The 20,060-nt window shown below is 41.7% G+C and overlaps 2 protein-coding genes and 1 long non-coding RNA gene across 5 annotated transcripts in view; 2 read left to right on the top strand and 1 right to left on the bottom strand.

Annotated features, from left to right (window-relative positions):
* Positions 1 to 6,718, top strand: part of CFAP97 (cilia and flagella associated protein 97) — a 42,895-nt gene extending 36,177 nt beyond the window's left edge. For 2 of the 3 annotated variants that reach the window (XM_045056827.1, XM_045056828.1), the window contains exons 4-5: positions 1,742 to 1,892; positions 3,476 to 6,718. In XM_045056827.1, the coding sequence (XP_044912762.1) occupies positions 1,742 to 1,892; positions 3,476 to 3,603 (279 nt within the window). In that variant the 3' untranslated portion in view covers positions 3,604 to 6,718. Of the gene's footprint in view, positions 1 to 1,741; positions 1,893 to 3,475 lie in introns of those variants that run through there. The other variant, XR_006597323.1, reaches the window with a different exon arrangement.
* A 1,744-nt stretch (positions 6,719 to 8,462) lies between these two features.
* On the top strand, positions 8,463 to 16,183 carry LOC123384771. Its single transcript, XR_006596294.1, has 2 exons — positions 8,463 to 9,131; positions 14,835 to 16,183. It is a non-coding gene; the product is annotated as an uncharacterized LOC123384771 (long non-coding RNA).
* SLC25A4 (solute carrier family 25 member 4) lies at positions 16,032 to 20,032 on the bottom strand. Its single transcript, XM_023252323.2, has 4 exons — positions 19,795 to 20,032; positions 17,989 to 18,475; positions 17,323 to 17,463; positions 16,032 to 16,480 (listed from the first exon to the last, which is right to left on the bottom strand). Exons 1-4 carry the CDS (start codon positions 19,903 to 19,905, stop codon positions 16,323 to 16,325), a joined length of 897 nt encoding a protein of 298 aa, XP_023108091.1. The 5' UTR covers positions 19,906 to 20,032; the 3' UTR covers positions 16,032 to 16,322.
* Between the last annotated feature and the right edge of the window lie 28 nt (positions 20,033 to 20,060).

The raw sequence follows: 20,060 nt of genomic DNA, 5'->3' as shown, positions 1-20,060 counted from the left end.
GGTGTGCAGAAAAAAATTTGTCCTGTGACTGAATTCAAGAGGCTGGTTTTTTAATGGCAATCTGAGTGCTGAACAAGCATTCTCTTTTCAAATAAAGATCAACTTGCTACGGAGATAGTTTAACTCGATAAAGAGATAATAAAACAATCATAGATCAATTCCTTGATCCATTTGGTCTGCTCAGATATTCCCTTCTCTAGGATACCTTTGAAAATGAAACAAACTTTCTACCTTTTAATATATGAGGAAAGAAAATAAAATTAGGAATGTTTACACATTAGATTCTGTTACAGAATCATTAAAATACAATGTTACTGGATATCATGTTGCCTTGGCTAGTTGGTTTATATATCTATTTAAAAGTTATAGTAGATGATTTTCAAACTTAAGAGTAAAAACTTTTTTCTTCCAAACTAGATTTTATGCAGAATATTTAGTATATGAAACAGGCAACATGGAGAGCACAGATGGACCGGTAGAAACTGGGAGTGGGAGACCTGAGAGGCCACCCCCTTGGCCTCTCCTCAGTGTCCAGTTGGGGCACAACTGGAAAGTAAACAGCTAGAAAGCCAGTGCTCTAAAGTCATATATAGAATTGATAGTAGCTTAGATAGGTTTGTGGTGATGTCTAGGTTGAACGAACACACTGGGCTTTTAGCGTTATATTACTCCCGTTTTGTCCATTCTCTGAGAAAATCAGGTTTCATGCATTTCCATTTATAACACCTTTCCAAACATTGTAACCTGACATAAAAGAGAGATGTGCCTGTGATCAGTTGTTAAAACCATACTGGTTTTATAGGATAGGTGAAACCCTTATTTTCCTAAAAAAATTTTTTTAATGTTTATTTATTTTGGAGAGAGAGAGAGAGAGCAGAACATGAGCAGGGGAGGGATTAGAGAGAGAGGGAGACACAGAATCCAAAGCAGGCTCCAGGCTCTGAGCTGTCAGTACAGAGCCTGATGCGGGGCTCAAACTCCTGAACTGTGAGATCATGACCTGAGCTGACATCAGAGGCTTAACCAACTGAGCCACCCAGGTGCCCCAAACCCTTAGATTTTCCTGAAAGTATATTATTTGAAATATTGTTTCACATAGCATCTCAAAAGTGATTTTAAAATCTTTATTTCATAAATTTCTATTAAGTATTTACTGATTTAACACTAATTTGAAGAGGTATCTGTACCCCTATATTTATTGCAGCATTATTTACAATAGCCAAACTATGGAAGCAGCTCAAGGGTCCATCAATAGATGAATGGATAAGAAAGGCATGGTATATATACAATGGAATATTACTTAACCATTAAAAATAATGAAATATTGCCATTTGTAACGTGGATGGAGCTAGGGAGTATTATGCTGAGTGTGTCAGATAAAGACAAATACCATATGATTTCACTTCTATGTGGGATTTAAGAAACCAAACAAAGGGGGAAAAAGAGACAAAAAAGCAGACTCTTAACTATAGAGAACAAACTGATGGTTGCCAGAGGGGAGGTGGGGAGACAGGTGAAATAGGTGAAGGGGATTAACAGTACGTTTATCATAACGAGCACCAAATAACAGAATTGGTGAATCACTATATTCTACACCTGAAACTAATACAACACTTTAATGTTAACTGTGCTGGAATTAAATATTTTAAAGTGCCTTTTTAAAAACTTACTGCTGTTGTTTTCCTGAGTTATTGCTATCACTTCTATCTAACGTTGACTTTTGAATTGTCTTTAAATGAAGGCTCTATTGAAAAGACTTGAATCTGTGAAACCAACAGTTGGTATGAAACGCTCTGAACAACTGATGGACTATCATCGCAATATGGGTTATCTCAGCTCATCACCATCCACCAGACGAGTGAGATCAACTCTTGGCCAGTATAGCCCGTTAAGTAAGCATGCTCAGAATTATTTTGTCCTTGTGTGTATTTTATCCTTTTTAAAAAATATAACTTATGTTCTTGGATAGAGTTTGAAAATGGCTGACTTCTGGAAGGCATTGTATTATTTTTCACTAGTATGCTCTTCTCTTGTGTTAGTTCACTCACCTTCAGGTTTCACTCACAGCATGTAATGGTAGCACAGGAAAGAAACAAGAAAAACGGTTGAAAATGTCAATACTGTCTTCAGTAGTAGACATTTTATTACATTTGTTAGAGGAAGAAATGAATAGATAACGCTGTTTAAAAGTGGCTGAGACATTCCCCCTAACAAGCTAAGGATTATTGGTAATAGCCTCCCGCCCCTATATGTGCTTTGTCTTCCTCACTGGTTAACTAAAACAGGAATCAGCAGTCTGTAGAGTCATCACATATAATCCTTCCTAATGCCTGACCTGTGATCAACACACACCCAGCTAGTGGTGCGTCCCACAGAATGTAGCATGGAGTGGCCACCTCGTGCTAGGGTGTGTGACACAGGAAGTTTATGCTGTCGCTCCATGTGTGCATTCTAAACCATAAAAAAAGAAGCCGAGGCACCTGGGTGACTCACTGGGTTGAGCACCCGGCTTCAGCTCAGGTCATGATCTCACTGTTCGTGAATTCCAGCCCCAGGTCAGGCTCTGTGCTGACAGCTCAGAGCCCGGAGCCTGCTTCAGATTCTGTGTCTTCTTCCCGCTCTGCCCCTGCCCTGCTCACACTCTGTGTCCTTCAAAAATAAATGTTAAGGGGCGCCTGGGTGGCGCAGTCGGTTAAGCGTCCGACTTCAGCCAGGTCACGATCTCTCGGTCCGGGAGTTCGAGCCCCGCATCGGGCTCTGGGCTGATGGCTCAGAGCCTGGAGCCTGTTTCTGATTCTGTGTTTCCCTCTCTCTCTGCCCCTCCCCCATTCATGCTCTGTCTCTCTCTGTCCCAAAAATAAATAAACGTTGAAAACAAAAACAAAAACAAAAACAAAAATAAATGTTAAAAAAAAATAAAAAAAAAAAAAGAGTGAGAGAGAAGCCAATGTTAGAAGAAAGCTGTAACCACCTATGACATCCCAACTTCCCAGTGCTCTTGTGAGTCTTAAACACTCAAATGACTAGTGAGTCCATTCATTCATCTCATTCTTCAAGCGTCACTTCCTTGCTATAGTCATTGACCGACATAGGGTCTTAATCCAGTAATTCATACTCGGCATTATGCCTTGAACATGGTTAATTATTTCTTGAACAAATTTGTAAATACTTGTATAAAGTGGCTTCTTTTATTGCTTGAATCATTTGAGCAGCTTTTTAAAACATGTATTCCCATCCCAAATCTGTTGAATCTGAACCCCCCCAATGTAGAGTCCGGGCATGTTTATTATTATTTTTAATTTCCACAGGGAGTTCTGAAGTGCATTCCTGTTTGAGAATCATACTAAACTACTAAAAATTCATGTGAGATAGGGAAGAAAAATTTATTCTGAACTTTAGGAGAGGAAGTTTATCAAGGGTTAATGGATGTATTTAGTTTAAATAAAATTATTTCTTGTTCTTCATATATTTTCAGGAGGAGCTTCTAGAACATCCAGTGCTACCAGTGGTCTCAGTTGTAAGAGTGAGCGACCAGTTTTTGACACATCCAGTGGCCTGTTGCTAAGACCTAAGCCCCCTAATGTTCGTACAGCTTGGTTATAAAAACTCTTTTTACTTTAAACATTGTTCATCCAGTTCTTACTGAAGTGCTCTTGTATATTATTATAATTCTCTGTGTAAACGTCTATAATTTAAAATTTACAACGAGTTGTAATTTTATTGTAATTCAATGCAAAATTGTTTAAAAAAACAGTTTAATGTAAAATCAGTGTTTCCTGTGAGGATGTATTTCTATGAGAGGTATATGTATTTGATAGAAAAATGGTAGTATGCATGTATATTTTCTCAACATAGAAAATGATTCAGCTCTTACACTGACAAAACAGTTGTGATAATATCACACTGTACGTCGGACCCAAGATGTTAACTATGTTGTTCTTGTTTTATGTTTTTTTTTAATTTTTTATAAGTTTTAAACCATGATCGTAGCTCCTAAATATAACTGTTTTCTCTTTGCTCCAGAATTCAGGTGGTATAACTCTTAATTTGATTGTAAGACTTGATTGTATACTTACTGTGAAACGAAACTTGAAATTTGTTTCCATTGGTGGAGCTGATTTAGATTTGGTGAGCAGACTGAGAGAAGCTTGTACTAGGGCAGCCCTTGTGATTGACCAAAGGCATCTACTACCTCCATATGAGTAAGTGTGCTGAGTTAGATCTTAAAAATGTGATCAACCATTCCAAACCGTTTCAAACTGTGAGTATTAGAAAGTTCATCTTGGAAGCAAGCTCCTTCTCTTCCACGTTCTTACACATTCAGGTAAAGTACCACTAACGATTCTGAGAAATGAGGTAGACTTTAGAGTCACAGTCCGCTACGTTGTGAATAGGTTGTCCAAGGACCAGATCACCACAAGCAAGAGCAACTATTTGTCGAGCACAATAGCACCACCAGTTTGAAAAGGCAAGAAGCAGATCCTGAGTTGTGTCAGAACAGTGTTTTAAGTGATACTGTTAACAAGTTGTGTTACGTTTCAGTGTTTACTGTATTCAGAGAGGAGATAAATAAGAAATGTGTGGTCTTAAAGCTTTGGAAATTCCAGCTACTATTTTTGAGGACTGAGAAAGAAAATTAAAATATGAATGGTAGAGGAGAAATAGCACACATTTTGTTGAGGCTACTTTAAATGATGTCAGCTAATTTTCTTGTTTGGTTGGGGCTTTTGAATTGAATTCTGGCAGAACCATTTTTGCCAGTCCCACTTTGCAAATCCTAGTAATCTTAATGGAATTAGTAAGGGCAAATAGGATGTCATATAGTTGACAAATCAGAATATTTCTCTGTCGATCTGTGGGCTCTCATTTCATATAGCCGAGTACATCTCAGTCATGGCCGCTTCTTCTGTCTTGGTCATCGCTGATGCGTTATCACTTTTTCTTTACTGGCCTGTTCAGTATGCCTTTAGGATGTACTGGGAAGTTTCCATATTAAATGCCAAATCTTGCTTTTTTTAATGTGAGTTCTTGCTCTGTAGCCGCGATAATATTTGTTGTTTGTTTTTCCAAGTTAACTCAAGCTTTTGTAGCGTGTGAACTGAACTTACTTTTCTAACCACCTTGGGCAGTAAGCCAAACATCATGTTGCTAAATATCTATTCAGAATTTGTTGGTCTTAAGTTGGCATTGATAGATTTTGTCAGAAGATAGGGCCTGTGAAGTGTGGCAACAGTGGTGGTGAAAAAAATTCATGTGAACACAACCTCACAGATTTTTCTGCTTCTTTCTTTGGGCTCTAATGTTCATTCATTGTTATTTGAAGCTCTCTTCTGGTGCCCACGTTTTTACATCATTTAGCACTCTGCTTTATTTATTAACTTTAGCTCTGCTAAACCAGGGGTGTTTTGTTTTCTTTTGTGTTTAGCTTACTGCACTTTTAATGTTTGTATAACAACTTATCTTTAAGAAGAGATAAGGTAATGCTGAATTTGGACACCCGCCTGATATGGTAAGCCAGTTTTTAGAAATTGATTTTTAAGTTGTTAGGGAATATCTATCTATATATATCTATATCTAGATATATAGATATAGATATAGATATATATAGATAGATTGATATAGATATCTAGATATAGATATATAAAAATATAAACCTTTTATGTTCATGACATTAGTCTCTGAATATATTTTATATGGCCTTTGCTGTCATAGGTCAGGATTACAACACATAATTTTTATAGATCAAGCTATATTTGGATTTTAGATACTAATTTCATGCCTTCAGTTTTTACTGCTTTGACGGCGGGTTCATCAAAGTATCGCTGATAGCTGGGATCCAACTTGGAGTAAAAGTTGGGAATTCTGAGCAGCAATGTTCGTCCTTTCAAAGCAGAATTCACAGGTCTGTCATCATGAGTGCTTATATACGATAAGTAAAAATAGAAGGATAGGAGTGGAAGAATATACTATTTTCTGATATAAGCCAAGCTACTTTGAAGGTTTAAGGGACACTTTTATGAAGGAATCGTAAGTGTACTATTTTTATTTTCAAGAACTTCTGAAAGGTGAAGGATCACCTAGCACCACTACATATTAGGTTCACTTGGACCTAATATATATACTTTGGAAATTTACATCTGCAACTGGAAGTTATAATCCAGAATCTAAAATTATCAGGCAAGATTCTTATTGAGAGTTATTTTCATATCTGTCAAATGTTCAACTAACGTTGCCTCCATTTTAACAAGATTTTATGAGAGATTTTGAACTATTGAGATCATTTCCTAAGGGATACCTATTTTATCTCACACTTTCCCTACTTTGTTCAGTCTCCATTAAAAGGCTGCTTTCTTAGCTACTACTCCGAATAAAAGTTTTCTGGTTTCCTTATAAATGTAGTGTAATGCAGTTCTCAAACCATTAACCCAGTGTCCAAAAATGGTACGGGAGCAACTTTAGAAAGAGGTCATCATGATACATGTGCGCTTCTCCTGTTCAGATGCAGGCACTGCACACTATGCAAAGTGTTATGGCCAGTATAAGTTGGAGACACAGTTGAATTTATTATATTTTAATAATTAAATTTATAAGATGTTTAATATCTTAAACGCCAAAATCTTAACCTATAAATGATTGTATACCATCCTAGGAAATGTGCTTAATGCTAATGGCTACTTTATTTCCATGAATAAAGATTAGTAATAAACTTAAAAATCAACATCTTTTTTTAATTTCCCCATCTGTTACGTGTTTTAAGCCTGAAGAATTAGCTTGACATAGTGAAGATAGAAAGAACAAAAGATAACTGTTGATCCTGTGCCCATCTCTCAAATATATTTTCTTTTTTCCCCCATAAATTCATATGTGGCAAATGTATTTTCTTGTTCCCATTTTAAAAATGAGAATAATAACTTTTTTGTTTGTTTGTTTGTGTTTTTGTTTTTGTTTTTGTTTTTAATATGAAATTTATTGACAAATTGGTTTCCATACAACACCCAGTGCTCATCCCAAAAGGTGCCCTCCTCAATACCCATCACCCACCCTCTCCTCCCTCCCACCCCCCATCAACCCTCAGTTTGTTCTCAGTTTTTAACAGTCTCTTATGCTTTGGCTCTCTCCCACTCTAACCTCTTTTTTTTCCTTCCCCTCCCCCATGGGTTCCTGTTAAGTTTCTCAGGATCCACATAAGAGTGAAACCATATGGTATCTGTCTTTCTCTGTATGGCTTATTTCACTTAGCATCACACTCTCCAGTTCCATCCACGTTGCTACAAAAGGCCATATTTCATTTTTTCTCATTGCCACGTAATATTCCATTGTGTATATAAACCACAATTTCTTTATCCATTCATCAGTTGATGGACATTTAGGCTCTTTCCATAATTTGGCTATCGTTGAGAGTGCTGCTATGAACATTGGGGTACAAGTGGCCCTATGCATCAGTACTCCTGTATCCCTTGGATAAATTTCTAGCAGTGCTATTGCTGGGTCATAGGGTAGGTCTATTTTTAATTTTCTGAGGAACCTCCACACTGCTTTCCAGAGCGGCTGCACCAATTTGCATTCCCACCAACAGTGCAAGAGGGTTCCCGTTTCTCCACATCCTCTCCAGCATCTATAGTCTCCTGATTTGTTCATTTTGGCCACTCTGACTGGCGTGAGGTGATACCTGAGTGTGGTTTTGATTTGTATTTCCCTGATAAGGAGCGACGCTGAACATCTTTTCATGTGCCTGTTGGCCATCCGGATGTCTTCTTTAGAGAAGTGTCTATTCATGTTTTCTGCCCATTTCTTCACTGGGTTATTTGTTTTTCGGGTGTGGAGTTTGGTGAGCTCTTTATAGATTTTGGATACTAGCCCTTTGTCTGATATGTCATTTGCGAATATCTTTTCCCATTCCGTTGGTTGCCTTTTAGTTTTGTTGGTTGTTTCCTTTGCTGTGCAGAAGCTTTTTATCTTCATAAGGTCCCAGTAATTCACTTTTGCTTTTAATTCCCTTGCCTTTGGGGATGTGTCGAGTAAGAGATTGCTACGGCTGAGGTCAGAGAGGTCTTTTCCTGCTTTCTCCTCTAAGGTTTTGATGGTTTCCTGTCTCACATTTAGGTCCTTTATCCATTTTGAGTTTATTTTTGTGAATGGTGTGAGAAAGTGGTCTAGTTTCAACCTTCTGCATGTTGCTGTCCAGTTCTCCCAGCACCATTTGTTAAAGAGGCTGTCTTTTTTCCATTGGATGTTCTTTCCTGCTTTGTCAAAGATGAGTTGGCCATACGTTTGTGGGTCTAGTTCTGGGGTTTCTATTCTGTTCCATTGGTCTATGTGTCTGTTTTTGTGCCAGAGAATAATAACTTTTTTAAAAAAAAAAAATTTTAATGTTTATTTTGAGGGAGAGAGAGACAGAGTGCAAGCAGGGGAGGAGTAGAGAGAGAGACACACACAGAATCTGAATCAGGCTCAGGCTCTGAGCTGTCAGCCCAGAACCCGACGCAGGGCTCGAACTCAAAAACTGTGAGATCATGACCTGAGTGGAAGTCGGACGCCCAAACGCCCAACCGACTGAGCCACCCAGGTGCCCCGAGAATAATAACTTTTATGTGCCTTACAAGTCTAAGAATTAAAATGAGGTTGGAAGGAGGGTATTAGTTATTTATATCTTTGAAAGTATGACATTTACGTGGGAAAGAGTTTGCTTAAAATTGCCTTGCTGGTCGCCTCTTTAAACCACATCATCTAATTTGTTCCGTAAGATTGTTAAGATGCTACAACACCTTATAGCCTGATAGAATGTTTTGTTTTTGTTTTTTTAAGCGTCCACGGCAACATTTCACATGCATTATGAGTGATAAGGAATACTCTTTTTAAAACTTGCTGCTAAAACTTCAATTTAGGAATTTTTTTGATGAGGGTTAATAATAATGATGCCATTGGAATAAATCACTGAGTAGTTCCAGCAGTAGTATATGTGAGCTCCCAACTACAAAGTTCAAGGATGCTTACAGCAAATAAGATTACATCGTAGCAGAAAGTTTTACTTGATTTTAAAATTCTGGTGACAGATTTTTAAGCCACTGAGATATTTCTGGAGGCTCCATGATACAGTCTTAAATGTTCTGTGCCTCAGTTTGTAAGTTCAGGTAAGTTGCAGTATTTGTTCTAGATGACATTTTTTAAGGTTTTATTGTTTTACAAAGTAAACTTTCAAGGTAACCTGTCATTAAACTTACAAGGTAACCTGTCATTAACTTACTGTAATGAGACACAGGATTTTTTCCTATGAACCTAATTTGACATCCACTATTATAAAATGGTAAAAGAATGTAGATAGCTACCAAAAAACTATTAAAAACTATAGTTCCAAATTCTTACAGTATTTTTATTACAATGATAGTCTTCACCAAAAATCACACATTTATTTCATGTGTTTGGGAATTATAGCCAATCTCCAAGTTTGAAGTAAGCTTTGTTTTCTTTATTTCATTCTGAGAATTTTTTATTTCATGAAGAAAATACCTAGTATTAAGTAAATATATCTTCTTTGCATGTAGTTGTGTATACTAACTAGAAGAACCTAATTTTACCATTAATTTAAGAAGATTTAATTTTTAATAATATTTTGGGGAATGTGAGAGGGATGTGAGAATGACATAAAGATTTTGTTAACCATTTATGTAAATACTACAGAAATACAGAAAGGGGCACAAAACATAAATGTACACCTCATATATTGTTAGAACGCAAATACCTGTGTCACCAATAACCAGATCCAGAGTTGGAATATTGCCAGAACTCGTGAGCTCCCTTGGGGCTCCCTACCAGTCGTGACACTTTTCCTGCCAAAAGGTAACTACCATGTTAGCTTTTAAGACTGTTGTGTAGTTTTGCCCATTTTTGAATGTCCTACGAATGGAATTAGATTCTTTTGTGTCTGCCTTCTTTTGCTGTACGTATTCATGTTTCTGACATTCTTTCATGTTGCATGCAGCTGTAATTCATTTGTTCTCATTTCTGTATAATATTCTAGCGTATGACTGTACCATGATTTTTTTATCCATTCTGTGGTTGATAGACATTTGAGGTGGTTTCCAGGTTTTTGGTTATTACAAATAATGCTAATATGAAGTTTTTTGTAGACATATCTTGATTACATATGCATGCATTTGGTTGGCATATACTTCGGAGTGGAGTCGCTGGGTAAGATTTAGAGTTTTCCAGAGTGAGTGTACCAATTTTCTCTCCAGCCAGAAGTATATTAGTTCCTGTTGTCCCATAGCCTCACTAATATAACCAGTTAAGTGTGTATATAGTGTTATTCCATGATTTACTCGCACGACTTTGATGACTAATAAGATTGAACACTTTCATGTTTATTGGCCATTGGGATATCTTTTGTGAAGTCCCTTTTCACAGTTTTTTGCCTGTTTTCCTATAGGTTCAATGTCATTTTCTTGTTGATTTGTAGGAGTTATGTGTTCTGGATACAATACAGTCCCAGTGTGAGGTATGCTGCAAATATTTTCTCCCAGTCTGGCTTGCTTTTTCACTATAAATGATGTCTGTGAACAGAAGTGCTTAATTTTACTTCAGTCCACTTTATCAGTCTTTTATAGTTAGTGCTCTTTTAAAATGTTGGATTTTAGGAAATTTCCATTTAACTAAACACATGAAGATATTCTGCTCTATTATTTTCCAAAAGTTTGACCTTTCACATTTAAAATAAAAAATTTTTTATGTTTATTTTTGAGAGAGAGACAGAGAGAGAGAGAGAGAGAGTGGGGGCGGGGCAGAGAGAGAGAAAGAGACATAGAATCCAAGGCAGGCTCCAGGCTGTCGGCACAGAGCCTGACGCAGGGCCCGAACTCGTGGACTGCGGGATCATCACCTGAGCCCCAGTCAGACACTCAACTGACTGAGCCACCCAGGTGCTCCTTACCTTTCACTTTTAGTCATGCGGTTCATTTGGCATTGTTGTCTCTTTTTCAAGAAAGAATTCTACTGTTACCTTAATTATTGGCTTCCAGCTTTATTCTTTAGGTTTAATTTGCCATTATTTTTCTAATTCCTTGAAATGGATGTGTAGTTCACTGATGTTCAGGCTTTTTTTTTTTTAAATTTTTTTTTTAATGTTTATTTATTTTTGAGACAGAGAGAGACAGAGCATGAATGGGGGAGGGGCAGAGAGAGAGTGAGACACAGAATCGGAAGCAGGCTCCAGGCTCTGAGCCATCAGCCCAGAGCCTGACGCGGGGCTCGAACTCACGAACCGTGAGATCGTGACCTGAGCTGAAGTTGGACGCTCAATCGACTGAGCCACCCAGGCGCCCCCTTTTTTTTTTTTTTAAGTTAACTCTGTGCCCAATGTGGGGCTTGAACTCACAACCCCCAGATCAAGAGTCACATGCTCTTCTGAGTCAGCCAGGTGCCCACAGCCTTTTTTATTTTCATTAAGTTCAAAATAGTTTTGAGTTTCTATTGTGATTTCTACTTTTTAACCCATGGCTCTTTAGAATATATTTTTATTTTTATATTTATTTATCTATTTAAGACAGAGTGCACAGGTGCACAAGTGGAGGAGGGACAGAGGAGGGGGGTGGGGAGAGAGACAGAGACAGAGACTGAGAATCTTAAGGCTCCATGCCCAGCTCAGAGACCAACATGTGGCGGGGTTCCATCGCACGAACTGTGAGCTCATGACCTGAGCCAAAATCAAGAGTCAGTGTCTTAACTGACTGAGCCACCCAGGCGCTCCTAGAATATATTTTTAATAGGATGTTTTAAAGTTATGTTTGTGTTTTTGGTTTATATGAAAAATTGTAGAAAGATCTTAAAACTCTACATCAGGGGTCTGCAAGTTTAAAGCCTCTGAGCCAGCCAGGTTTAAAAGGCTTTTACCTTTTTAAATGTTTTTTTATTAATCAGAAGAATATTTGTAACGTGAATATTATGCAATTCACATTTCAGTGTGTGTACATAACTTTTATGGAACACAGCTACGGTTATTCATTTTCTCGTCCAAGGCTGCTTTTGCAATACAGCAAAGCCAATGTGTCAAAGACCATCTGGCCAACAAAGCCTAAAATATTTACTGCCTTGTCTTTCAGAGAAAGAGTTTGTTGACCCCTGCTCTGAATGGTGTTTTCTTCCAGACAGGATTTACTTTTGCTTCTGGCAGGCAGCAGGGTGCTCGAAGTCTCAAATCGCATTAAAACAGAGATTGAATCGGCATCAGTGACTGCAGGCTTCCAGTTCCCTTGTCACAGTGTCACCCTTCGGAGGTCCCAGTCCAAATGGGTGTTTATCTAGGGCTCCCCTTTCTTGGAAGGCCCTGGGTTCTGGTTTTTGTCCCTTTTCCCTCAAGAGGTCTATCAAATTGTTTCTAGTTCCTCAGCACTGCAGCTATGTTTTCCACAATTTGAAGATACTCCATGGGGAAAACTGACCCCCAAATACTAGGCTCACTTCTGTGGGTTCAGATCTTGGCATTGGCCCCATAATATCACATGCCTTATTAGTTCTCCAGTGCCTTCGAGCAGATTTTTATTTCAAATATTAGTTTGAATCCCTTTTCTAGTAGTTTTCAGAGGGAGCATTGGTTTGCACTTACCTAGTCTGCCAATATGGAAACCTTTATAAACCACAAACCCACTTGTTTTTGAAGAAAATTCTTAGATCTTACGGTGAAATTGACAAATGAGTTGTGCTGATCTTGAACCTGAAGGTGTTTGGCCCGCTGTCTAATGAAGCAGCCCAATTTTCTTTTCCCCCACTGTGTCCTTTCCAGGGTTGGGGATGGTGATTAACATGATCCTATTGTCTTTTCATACCCATGACAGAAGCCTGAGGGTGAGCCTAGCCTCTTCCCTCTGGCTTCTTTTAACCAGCACTCCAAGCCCCTTCTTAGCCTTGCTGTTATGTTACTCTTTTGTTTCCACTGCTATCCCCTTGTCCCCCAAGTCATTGTCTACACTGCTGCCAAAGTGCTGCAATGGAAATTTGATCATGTCACTTCCCTGCACAAAAAGCTCAGTGGCTTTTTTTTTTTTTTTTAAAGTAGGCTCCACATCCAACAAGGGGCTTGAGCTCGAGATCCTGAGATTGAGTCACGTGCTCTACCACCTGAGCCACCCAGGTGTCCCCCTTCAGTGGCTCTTTATAGATTGTTGTATATATCTCATGCTTGAAGGAAGCTTAGCTAGCACACATATTTTCTCCATAAGGAGCATCACTGCCTTCTTGTACTTAGGAACCCAAGACATCACTTCAGTACTGTGCTGGGGGGCCATTTTAAACAGTGAAATCATCGACAAAACACAGAAATGTAAAGGCCTCTTTCTTAAAGAGTATGACAGCTGAAACTAGAGGGCAGATCGTATCTGGCCTTGTTTGACCTGTTTTTCGCCACTCAGTGCATACCCAAGAATGAACACAGAGAGGTTAGAAATAGAATTTTAAGAGGCCAGTTTGCAAATACATGATCTTCAGTGAGGGTCAGCTGTACTTTATCATGGATTGACTAAAAACTGACACTCGAGAAACAAAACTTGTAAAAGGAATTCATGGCATGAACTTTGTAAAAATGTATTTTTAAAGACTTGAAAATTGAATGTAAGGCAGCCAGAAATTTCCATCCATTATATGCCCCCACGTGCTTGTCCCCTTGCTATACATGTTGAGGATTCCCCCAAACTGGAGGACTTGCCCTTCCCCAGATATTCTGCTGGTTCTTTGTGGGTTTTAGGTGCATGTTTTCCTCATTCTTGCATTCAACAAACACTAAACAGTGTCTGTTCCCAGGCACCCTTTGAGGCTCCAGGCCCGTGGCAGCGAAAAAAATAAGGATCACTGCCCTAGGAGAGCTTCCATTCCCTCCTAGCCCTGCACGTTGTAGGTGTTTGTAAATTTTGCCTCAGCATCAGCCGTGCTGCGTTATTTTATACAAAGTAAAATGGAAAGGAAACAGTTGAGACTTAAACACAGAACAGTTGAGGCAAGTTTGTAAATGTTACCATCATGGGCTAACCTCTGTCATCTTCCACGGTTTTTCCCCTAGACTCAAAATATAAAATAAGGTGGCTAAAAAGAAGATGTCTATAGGTGAGCCTGTAAAGGAGAAAATACATTAAAAAGGAAAAGTGCTTTTTTTTTTTGGCACTGGGGCGTGGGTGGTAGGTAAGAGGGCTGTATTTAGGGAGGAAGTTTTGCAGGAAAGGGGGCTAGTAAGAAATTCCTGGGGGCAGGACACTCAATTCTGAGCTGTTAGTTTAATGTAAACCCTTTTCATCTTCTCAGACTTTCAAGTGTGACAGCTTTGCCCAGTGACAGTGCAGTGAGAGGATTTGTAAAGACAGGATGTCCCCAACCAGATGACAGCAATTCTGACGGAGGCTTAGTTCTGGGAGTTCCTGGTGAATGGAGTAGCTGGAAGGAGGAACTGAGTCAGTATGTCTGGCTCTTCTCTTTAAGCAGATCTCCTTTCCCCCAGGGCAGTAGAGATAACTTTAGCAAAAAAAGGGGGGGGGGGGGTGAAGCTGACATCTGGGTCACGTGCAGAAGGCAGATAACGTGTTACTCTTTAATAAATGGGATTCCTCTTCTCCATTTCCCGTCCCATGCCACGGAGGACCCAGTTAAAGACTGGAAAACAATTTCAGTCCTTGGTTGGTCTAGGAAGACTCACTGATCATTCGTTGCTTTCAGTTCCCAGCTGTGTTTCATGGCTCCTCCGTCACCTATTCTTAGGTTTCAAAATACTGCAAGGGCTGCTGGCCTTACTTGAAGATAACACTCCACAAAAGTATCTGCCCTACTAGCCTGGCCTGCTTTTCTTTCCTCTCCATCAGCACCAGAATTTGGACCATTCATATCCTAAGGATGAAAACAACATGAGGATAACGTATCCAGAAGGCCCCAAACGCTACATGTTTGTGACCTGGCCTTGAAATGGGATCGAGACACTTTCTTTGTAGTTCCTTAGCCTGTTTCCATCGGCATAGATATCCACTACATTAGGACAGGTAACCTTGGCTACCGCGGCAGAACAAGCAGTGAGTTTTTCTCCTTGGGAGGGAAGAGTGAGTAGGCACAAGAGCCTGGGAAGGAGGGTAAAGAACAGAAGGTGCAGAGGCGCACCCCCCTCAAACCACCCCCCAGGAAAGATACACGAGACGTGTGCCTGCCTTCCAAGCTTGGCCTAGGACGCAGGGACTGGTTTCCAACGAATGGCTAACAAGCTAGAGCTGCATCAACTATTTGGACTTCAGAACCAAAAGTACTTTCCAACTGGAAAGTGTCCTGACTTTTCTCTTGCTCACCAACTTATGAGAGTCAAATCCAAAACCGTCTTTGCCTCCGGGTCTTGCTAAGTTGTCACAGAGAAGACTGCTGGCGGGTCCTTTCTATACCCGTGTATCTAACTCTAGCTGTTTTCTTTCAGGCCCGCATCTCCTGCCACTCCCCACATTTCATCTGCCCCCTTCTAGTCCTACGTAACCACCAAGATTAGAGTAGACATTACATTATTTAGTAATGGCCATTTCACTCCTCTCCCTACCCGCGTTTAAGCTTCTTTCAGAATGAATTCCCGTCTTCCACAGAGCCTAACAGGTATTAAATACTAACCCGTTAGCTGACTCTCAATGAATGGTGTCCGCTTGTGAGACTGAAGTATCACAGTTCTCTAAAGGCACTAAGACAGAGCATTCCCTAATCTCACAAAATTCTTGAGACTGCTCCGTGTACCCTCAGAGTCCCTGCAGATTGCACGAAAGCACATAAAATAAGGTGGGATTCTGAAAGCTATGATCCATGCCACCATGTTGGAGCCTCAAGCACCATGGTATGAGGGAAGACAGAAAGCGCATGAACTTAAAGTGTGAAAGCCCAACTTGAAGCATTGTAGGTACTCACAAGATACATAGTATGATATGTGACATTCAGAAGCTGGGCCAGAGTTCTAAACGAGTCCTGCTAGAAGATCTGCATTGCTGGTCTTATTTTTAAATCCACACAGCAGTTAGTAAGAACTCAGTAAAACAAGGTGTGTTAAGTGGTCTTTATTGGGGTGTCACATTAGGTTATCTTCTTCATTATCAGTTCTTCAGTTAATTGTACAAGTATGATAAGTTATTTTATATCTGACGTGGGAATTTAAATGTAAAATAAATACAAAATACATCTGTGGTTTAATGAACACTCAATGAAGCATTTTTTTTCTGAGGTATTCCTTTCAGTCTGGTTTTATCCCAGATCTATCTTTTTTACTTCCCATAGGAAAAGTCTATTAAACCACACAATGGATCTGGAACCAATGAACTTGAGTTTTGATTACACTAGACGTATTTTTTGATCTCATCATACAATACCAATACGAAAGCTCCGCCCATGCCTCTCAACACATTGGACCAGGCACCTTTGAAGAAAGCCTTGGCTCCCTCATCTTTTGCAATCTTCCTCCAGCAGTCCACCGTCCCAGTGTACATAATATCCGCTGTGGAAACAAATGTCGGTAAGGGCTCCAGAATTCTGGAGGAAAGAGGCTTTTCCTCTGAAAGACATCTGCACAGTTAGAAAAGTCAGTCACTTCAGCTCTAGGCATCCTGCTAAACACCCCCTTCCTTGCATAACTAGCAGGCAGCATCTTTTGTCAAGCCTACTCCTTCAACCCAAGATCAAGTGAAGAACTGGGGCGATTAACCAGCTCACCCACACGTGGTCAAGCTGTACAATCAGGGGATCGGGTGGAGCAGGAAGTATGAAGCTAGATGGTCCCCTTTTTTATGGGTGGACCCATAAAACAGGTGGAGTCTCAGATTCTGCTGCCCAAGAGGACACCGTTAAAAGAGACACAGCTATTAAGCTGAACCATATGACACTAAGGTTTGACTTTTTGACCTCAAAAATGGCAATTTCCTATGTTTCGATCTATGGCAGCCAAAACCGCTTCAGGCCATCTCACCCAACAAAAACATCCTCTCCCGCTAACACCTATAGTAGCAAGATGACAGAAGCAAGAATTATTTTTAAATAAACTAGCTAATTCATTTTCTGCGTTTCTGTACCCAGGCCCTAAGGGAAAAGGGCCTAAGGCCTCTATAATACTAGCCGAGTCACATCTCGACATCTCATTTTTGATGTTCTTATCCCTTTGATAGAAGCAAATTCTCTTCCCTAAAGGACCAGCTGACCGTGCAAGGGGGGACTGATTGTAACTTTTCTTTCCTAAGTCCTTATCACATCATTTTAACAAGGAGAATAGTGAAGACTGGAAGGAGCACTGACTGGTGTTCTCCTTGGGCAGAGAAATAAGAGACCCACAGGTGTCAAGCTTACCCCCTTTCCGGCCAGACTGCATCATCATCCTACGGCGGACAGTGTCAAAGGGGTAGGACACCAGCCCTGCGACCGCTGTCACGCTCTGGGCAATCATCCAGCTCACAATAATGTGCACATTCTTGGGGTCAGGCAACATCCCTGTGTGCAGAGGCAAGAAGCCAAATGGCTATGAAGTGATTTCTCTCAGCAGCTCAGCAAAAAGCAGGAAGGGATGGAGAAGAGGCTACCATGCCTCCACCTCCATGCCCTACCCTTCTGGGAGGACCTGACCTTTGTGGGGCGCCTCACAAATAACCAGGCAGCCAGCCAAAGCTAGGGGCTGCCCTCGGGATCCAGGGAACCCCGAGTTCTGCCCAAGGAACAGGGCATGTGAAGGAGGTCCCCGAGTTCCAAGTCGTGAGTGACAGAGCTGTGGCAAGGGGGAAGCAGGCTCCCCTTCTCCCTCTCTGGGTAACTCCAGGCCAGAGTTTATTTCAGTAGAGGACAAGGAGAGCCCTTTAGCCATTTATCCACACCGTACCACCTCATTCAGAAGCTTCAGTTTAGCCCAGGGGCTAGGGGAGAAAAAACCCAAGATTAATAAATAGAAGGTCCTCTGTGAGTGACAGACCCCTAGGGACCTTCCTCCTCCCCACTCCGCACCCCCTGTGGCCCCTCGCTCACCCTTGGCAGTATCATAAACTCCAAAGTAGGCAGCTCTGTAGATAATGATGCCCTGGACAGAGACGCTGAAACCCTGGTAGAGACCCTTCAGGCCATCAGACTTGAAGATCTTGGTGAGACAGTCGCCCAGACCACTGAACTCACGCTGGGCAGCACCCTTGCCCACGTCGGCAGCCAACCTGGTCCTAGCAAAGTCCAGTGGGTAGACAAAGCAGAGGGAGGTGGCCCCAGCTGCCCCACCGGAAGCCAGGTTACCGGCAAAGTAGCGCCAGAATTGCTTATGCCGGTCGACGCCCCCCAGGAAGATCTGCTTGTACTTGTCCTTGAAGGCGAAGTTGAGAGCTTGGGTGGGGAAGTAACGGATCACGTTGGCCAGGTTACCCCTCCAGAAGGAGAGAAAGCCCTGCTCCTTGGGGATTCTCACCACACAATCAATGATCCCTTTGTACTGCTTCTCAGCACTGATCTGTTTGCTGGCATGCTGGACCTGTGGGGGGAGGAGAGGGGAGGGCGGAAGGAATTGGGTGAGGACGGCCAGAGCGGGGGGCGGGGGGGGGGGATGGAAAGAGGATAGGAGGAAAATGAATGCTTACCATTCCCTGATTTTCTTTCTTAAATAAATGGGGAAATCAGATATCAAGTCCAAATAAATATGTCGGCTACTTGGATAACAAGCCAAAAAATACAATTTTGCCCCACTTATCAGGGCATTTGAGAGCAACGGGTCTTCCCCAAATAAACTGAAAAGATTTCATTGTAAAGAGAGTCATGTATGCACTGCATTTTCCCTAGGTTCCGGAACTGTACTGGGGGCTCAAAGGGAGGTAAAGGGCCCTGCCCTAAAGGGCCCCTGCTCTAATTTAACAGACAGGATGGGCAGGAGCTAATGATTCCTCAATTTCACGGAGTCTCCCTGGAGACCAGGATCTCTGAGTACTAGATGCTCTAACAGAAGGAGAATAAATCCACCAGATATTAGAGCGTGAAAAATTTCAAGCAGATAATCCAAGTAATTAATTATTGAGGGGTCTGTTGCTGTTTGCAAGTGAGCAATTTGTTGGGGTTTTTCTTTATGATAATTCTGACTCCCAAACTGAAGAGGCCCAGTTTCTCATTGAGGGGCCCTTGCCTTCGGGGCAAGTAGAGAAAAACACGATGGAGATGATGATAAACCAGAGATCAGGCTGCAGAGGAAAAGATTTGGGGACAGGGTAAGACAATCTGAATTTATTCTAAAAACTGCTACTTAATCTCTCAAAACCTGTTTCTTCCGCTGCGAAACCGGGGAGAAAATTCCTTACAGAGGTTATGCAAAGATAAATAATATATATATGTCAGCCTACAGCATTAGTGCATGGGTCACAGTAAGCTGGCTTTTGAGTAACAATTATTTTGAGGTTTTTATTGTAGACGGTGGATGCACGGGGGAAAAGGTGCAACGAACACTGAAAATCAAAAGGTGAGGCCGACCTATGAGGCCTAAGCGGAGCGTCAGTGCCGTCCCAGGAGCAGGATCTGGCTGGCGGTAACCCACTCGGGGTGGCTTTCCATATATAGACACTCGAACGCAGGGCGCCACCCGACACCAGGAATCTGCTACTGACGCTGGACCTGTCTCTACGCAGAGGGCACCTTCCCCTTCCAGTAGGCCGGGCGGCGGGGCCTGTGGCCTAGCACAGATTTGCGGCGGCCGGCCGGGCCCCGCGCCCGCGCGCCCCCGCGCCGCTGCAGCTCGCCCGCGCCCCGCGCGCCCCGCCGGGCCCGCACCAGGCTGGCCGCGCCGCGCCGCGCCCGCGCCGTCCTTACCTGCAGCAGCAGTTTGACCCTCTCGATTGGGGCGACCGCGGTCTTGGACACGGCAGCGGCGACGCCGCCGGCCAGGAAATCCTTCAGGAAGCTCAAGGCGTGATCAGTCATGGTGACAGCCGGGCGCACACAGCCTCCGGGAGCCGCGCTCGCGCTCTCGCTCTCGCCTCCGCCCGGCCAGGCACGGCCGCCCGCTCTCCGTCCCTGCGCGACGCGAAGGGGCCGCTCGCGTCGCCCCGCAGCCCTCCTTATATCCCCCGCCCAGT

Source organism: Felis catus, chromosome B1 (assembly GCF_018350175.1).
Source record: "Felis catus isolate Fca126 chromosome B1, F.catus_Fca126_mat1.0, whole genome shotgun sequence".
NCBI classification, from domain to species: Eukaryota; Metazoa; Chordata; class Mammalia; order Carnivora; family Felidae; genus Felis; species Felis catus.
Note: the sequence above shows the minus strand (reverse complement) of the source record. Positions and strands in the feature narration are given on the sequence as shown.